Source organism: Elephantulus edwardii, unplaced genomic scaffold (genome assembly GCF_000299155.1).
Source record: "Elephantulus edwardii isolate Elephantulus edwardi_28Jun2011 unplaced genomic scaffold, EleEdw1.0 scaffold00008, whole genome shotgun sequence".
NCBI classification, from domain to species: domain Eukaryota; kingdom Metazoa; phylum Chordata; class Mammalia; order Macroscelidea; family Macroscelididae; genus Elephantulus; species Elephantulus edwardii.
The window spans coordinates 18,587,605-18,593,475 of NW_006399758.1; the positions used below are offsets into that span (position 1 = coordinate 18,587,605).

The 5,871-nt window shown below is 46.8% G+C and overlaps 1 protein-coding gene and 1 pseudogene across 1 annotated transcript in view; one reads left to right on the forward strand and one right to left on the reverse strand.

The window, feature by feature from the left end:
• JPH1 (junctophilin 1) overlaps positions 1-5,590 on the reverse strand; it is a 78,266-nt gene extending 72,676 nt beyond the window's left edge. Inside the window, exons 1-2 of the mRNA XM_006880474.1 lie at positions 5,212-5,590; positions 8-636 (exon numbers count right to left, since the gene is read on the reverse strand). Of these exons, the coding sequence (XP_006880536.1) occupies positions 8-636; positions 5,212-5,590 (1,008 nt within the window). The remainder of the gene's footprint in view (positions 1-7; positions 637-5,211) is intronic.
• Positions 5,591-5,668: 78 nt separating this feature from the next.
• The window catches only part of LOC102866934, a 45,581-nt pseudogene continuing 45,378 nt past the window's right edge, over positions 5,669-5,871 (forward strand).

The following is a 5,871-nucleotide window of genomic DNA, read 5'->3' on the forward strand; positions in this document are numbered from 1 at the left end:
CCAGAACATTATTTTTGTATTTTCCCTCTTCTTTGGAGCCATCAGGAAACACCGTACAGCCATATCCATGCCTCTTGTTATTTGCCCACTCGCCTTCGTACTTCATGCTGTTGGAGCGCTTGCTGATGCCGAAACCACTGCGCTTGTCGTTCTTCCACTCGCCCATGTAGGTTTCCGTGGTGGTGGCGTCCACATGGTCTGCCACCAAGCAAAAATCATAGTCGACGTCGCCGAAGCTAATTGTGGAGTTGGCGTCGCTGGAACTGATCCGGCTCATGGCCGCGTCGCTACGGACCGAGCTGCGCTTGCTGGAGATGGAAGACTTGGATTCGGACTTGCGGAGTTTCATGCTGCCGAGAAGGGAGCCTCGCCGGAACAGGCCTCCTTTCTTCTTCCCAGCCGAGAGGTCAGAGTTGGCCTGGAAGTTGAGCACGAAGCCACCTCGGGTGCCAGCCGGGCTGTCTGCGGCAGCGGCAGGGGCGTCATGGAGCACGCTGCCGTTGCTCTGCTCACTGCGCAGCGAGGCCAAGGAGGTGCGCAGGGGAGAGCGGATCACCGTGGCCATGCCGTAGGGCACGCTCTGGCGCACCCCGTATCCGTGTCGCATGCCTCCGGCCCACTGGCCCTGGTAGGTACCTTCAAGAGACCACAAGAAACAACTCGGTTAGCAGGGGCTGCAAAGGGAGACTGGTGTGCAATGCAATCCTCTACAAGGATGGGGATACACCACTGGAGAGCCTTAATTCTGAGCATGCAGACCCAAGGTCGAATCTGACACATTTCAAAGCCAGCTCTCAGGAGTACTTTTTCATTGTGAATCCCTGCCTTGTAATTTTAAGTCTTTGGCTTTAATGCAATTGCATAGGATTTCCTTGTAACCTAGTAACTTTCAATTGTTATTTTAGAAAGCACTTGGGAGTTTCAGATGAAAACCACTACTTTCTGACATAAAAAGTGATTATAAATCCATGCCCCTAAAATTAACACGTCAAAAATCCTTCTTTGGAAGGTAGTGCATTAGCAGAAAACAAAGTCTAAATTCTATTTGTGAATTAGTAACGTTACTAATTCAGCTGGGGGGAAAAGACACCCCTAAATGTGACCGTCATGTCTGCCTCATGACAGCTTTCCAACAAGAATAAGACTCACTATTGTTACCTGGAACATGTGATTTAAATTTTCTATTCTGCAACCATTTTTGGAACAACCAATTTTGAGGACATTTACATTTCCGTCATGGCTCACACAACACAATGTCATATAAAAGAATCCACTATTAAAGTCTGTCTTGACATATTTCTGTCTATATATCCTGCAGTCATTTTGATTTTTATATTGCTATGCACAGATTTCCATTAAGTAGTAAACACTTCTTTTAAAAGTTTTGAGTGAAAATATCAGTGATTAGAGAGCTCTAGTGGCCTAGTGGCAGGAAACTGCACTGCAATCCCAGAGGAATGAGGTTCAAATCCACTAGATGCTTTGCTGGAGAAGCAGGGACAATCTCCTCCTGTACCTGTCAGATCCTATTTGTATGGTACACATACAAAAATAAAAAAACAAAATTTAAAAAAAGGAAAAAGGACACAGTGATATAACTGTGTTAACAGAATGACTATTTTGTTGCATTTAATTGTGAAAACAAAACGACTCTTAAGTAGAAAGTTTTGACTAAGTTCTCTTTCTATTCAACCTGATATGCCACATATATAGCCAATTTGTTGATAAATATTAAGTAGTTCTGGTATTCTTAGTGTTCCACTCTAAGTGAAGGAAAAATTGACTAATTTCCTCAAATGGGTATCTGTAACTAGTGTCTAGTATTGCCAAATAAGCATTGCTTTAAAATCCAAATAGTTTATGGTAACAGCAATAATTTAATAAAGTTCAAATCTTCATTTACTTGTCAAGCAGGCAAGAGGGAGAAGGGGAGTGGACCATATTTCTAAACTTTCATATTAAAGCAAAGTATATGGTAAAATTCCACCATGGAATTGCTGGAAACCTGTTTTATCGTCAAACTGTTAGCAGTTCACCTGAAATTTAAAATAGGTTCGCTTTCGTCAATGAAGGAAAAAGAGCCTCTTTATGAAGCAGGTAGGTTTCAACTTCTTCCTGCTGCTCAAATAAAGTTCCAATTGGCTCATCTTGATTCTTAAAATATAGATGTGCATTTCAAAAGTGTAACAAATTATAATTCGTGGTTTTGGGTTTAAATCTAGTACTTTGGGCATGTTGCTGGAAGGGGCTATTCCTTGGACGACAACATGATGTTGGGAAGGGGTAAGGATCGGCAAAGGAGAGGAAGACCCTCAACCAGGTGGACTGATGCGGTGACTGCTGCAATGGACTCTTGTGTGCAGGAAGTGTGAGGATGGCACCAGATGGAGCAAGGCTCAGATCTTTCATTCACAGGGTCACTATGACTCATCCTCAACACAATGGCACCTAACAAAACAGTGATTTTTCTAGATCTAGCCATTATTTTAACTGCACAATCTTGAGGTGGAAGGCATCCAGTTCAGAATATGTTCTGGTCCAATTTAGACTGCACTAGAAGTGTCATCAACCTGAAGGCACACAGTTCAGATCTACCAGCTGCTCCATGGGAGCAAGATGAGCAGTCTCCTCCCATGTGATTTATAGCCTCTGAAAACCCACTGGTGGGTCAGCTATGAGTCAGTTCCAACTCAATGGCACATAACATGCCAAACTGAAATCTCAATGCTGCAAATGGGTATGTACCAGCCTGCATTTGTTCAGAAGGCACTATGTCTTCCTAAATGCTTTCAATAGTCTCATGACAAGTGGGGGGGAAAATGCAGAACAACAGATTACAGAATCTGTACAAGCAATGCAGGGCACCTAGGTTTATAGTCTGGTTCTGATTTCTTCTTAATGAATATTACAGAGATTGCTATTTCAACAGCACTTGAAAATCACTGGTAAGAAAGTTACGTGATACTTCTCACATGGAATAACTACTCCCTTTTCTAGTTTAGTATCACCACAAGACAGAATCATTAGATGTTCTCTAAACTTAGTAGAAATTATATATGAAGGCATATGTGGTGATGGGCACAGAAGTTAAAACAAGCCAAATCTTATGAATAAGAAAAAGGAAATTGCATGTTTTGATAAAACTTTGAATGAAACAAGTTATAGCAATATATTTCTAGCTGGACCTCCATTTTTCCCTAATTGTCAAAGCCATGATTAAGGACTTTCTTCTAATGAAATTAAGTGACACCTGACAGGAAGGAAAAAACCTTGCTGGCACAGACTAGACTTGCAATAAGGGTTTTAACGGTTTTCTTTCTCCGTAACTTTAGCATATTAGAAGATTTCAGGTAAGAAATCCATGGTACTGTGGTGATGCCAAATTTTAAGGCTTTTTGTTTTTACTTTTTAAAAGTCTTAAAAGGCATGTTATTCATAAAGCCATGTTAATACAATTATTTGGGCTTCAACACACTGATAGAGAACCTTTCCTAAATACTATGCATATTTTAATGTTAAGGTCACAAGATTCTGTTTAATGAACAAGAACTTCAGGACTTCCTTTCTTTTTAACATTTCCAAATGAAAATGAGTGAACTAGTCACAGTCATCTTAAGTTTTAAATTAATGCACATCTTAAAAAAAAAGGTTTGCATTCCACTTTGAGGATGAGAGTCAAACAGAGCTGAGGCCTTCAATAAAATCTAATTGCCAACTTAACATATCTGTAGCATTGTCAAGCCATGCACTCCAAGTCCATTCAAGAGCTCTAACCACCATGGAACTCAAGACGCAGCCCAAATGAAAGCATTAGAGAAAGGGTACCCCCTGCACCTTCTTAATCTACCAGAACACCTTATCTTTTATTTAATACTGTAGCATGGAAAGAGTCCTGTTTAGCAAATCCTGCCATTCTGCTGTTTTGCATGTGAAATGCCGCCTAAGTGTTCTGAGTAAGTGAAGTGTACAAATTGTATAAGCTTTTTATATAAGCAGTGGCATAGCTGAGGTTGCAGAGGGCTGGAGAAACTTTTAATTGGATCCCTTTAACATTCTCTAACTCTGAACTCCCCTTTATTCCTAAAGGTGGGCACTGCCTCTTAGAACCCTTATCTGTTAAATATAATTATGTTTATGATCAGAAAAGTTCTTTCACCATTACACAAGCCATTCATCTTTCTCAGCTTGATAAGGAAATGCACGCAGTTTTGACACCTGTTTCAATAATACACACTTCCTAACTGCAAAAATAAGGGCTTGTCTGTCTTCTTTGACTGTTTGGTTAGCACCGGTAAGTATAAAAATAAGGAAATAAAGTGGATCTTGTTCACAGGCGGGCACTCTGTTTGGGCCATATTCCTTAACGCAGATCAGCGTTTCCCTGACACTGCCATTCTCATGAGTGATGTGACTTAGCTGCTAGCTCAGGCTAGAGGACTATTCAGTGTGATTCCAATGTATATCTGACGGGGGGAAAGGAGCAGAATCCATAGTTAACTTACAGAAGTGTTTTCTAGTAATTTGTCCAAGTATCTCCAAGTTAGCAAAGGCTACTACTAGTCTCTTCACCGAAAACCAGTACTTTTAAGCCGAATGAAAACTACGAAAAAGACAGCTCTTGACGCTTTCTCCAGCGGGTGGCTGCTCCTCCCCCATAAGTCTTCCAAATGAGCCCCAAATAAAGTCCAGTTCCCCAAGATCCTAGTTAGGGGGTTCTGCCTTCTATCTTTAGTCTACTGGAGGGCCAGAATCGAAATCCGACTCCACGTGAAACCAATCCGGGGAACGGTCTGCCCGGACCGCCAGCCCCACATCTTTCGCTTCTAACTCTAACCAGAGTAGCGATTTCAAACTCTGTCGGGAGAGGGGAGGGATCAGGAACGTAATGTGACGGGCTCAAGTGACAGCGTGCCCTCCCCTGCCCAGCCCTCCCGGTGGCAGTGCAGCGCTGGCGCCGGCCAGGTAGATTCACGCCTCGCTCCCTCGGGTGTGGACACGCTGCCCGCTCCAAGAGTGGGGTCAGAAGAAGCCCTCGCCCCGCAAGCCCGTCCCACCACAGCCCCTGGGGCAGGGAGAGCACAAGCTGGGGGGGGGGGCTCCCCCAGGTGCTTTGGCGGGTTTCCGGGCACGTGCGCCCCGAGTCCTCCCCGCTCCCCAGGCAGAGCCCTGCGCACCACCGTGCGGGGCAGCCAAGCCCGCGACGCTGCTCACCTCCGTCCCCGTAAGTCTCCACGCCGTACCCGTCTTGCAGCCCGTTACTCCAGGTACCCTCGTAGCGAGCGGGGGTGGACAGGCTCTGCCGGACCCCGTAGCGCCCCTTGAAACCATGTGACCACTCCCCCCGGTACATCCACTTGCCCTTCGTCTCCACCCCCAGCCCGTGCCGCTTGCCCTGCGCCCAGTAGCCCTGGTAGGTGTTGCCGCTGGGCCAGGTGTAGCCGCCGACCACCTCGAAGCCGTGGGACCAGGAGCCCGAGTACTCGCCCTGGCCCTTGGGCCCCGTGCAGATGCCATGCCCGTGCGCCTTGCCCTCCTCCCAGCCGCCGCAGTAGGTGCCGCCATCGTCGAAGTCGAATCTTCCGCCCGTCATTCGGGGGGCAGCCCCGGCGCGCTCCCCGCGGGCGCACGGACGCGGGCAGAGCTGGGCACGGCAGGGTGTAGGTCGGAGATGGGGGCCCGGCGGGCGAGCTCGCGACAGCGCCCCGGGCAACTCGCGCTGCCGCTCGGCTCCAGTCCGACGCCGCCCCCGTCCTCCCCTCTTTTGTCGCCGCCACCACCGCCGCCTTCCTCCTCCTCCTCCTCCTCCTCCTCCTTTGCCGCCGCCGCCGCCCCGGCCAGCGCTGCGCGCGAGAGGACAGCCTGGGCGCCGGA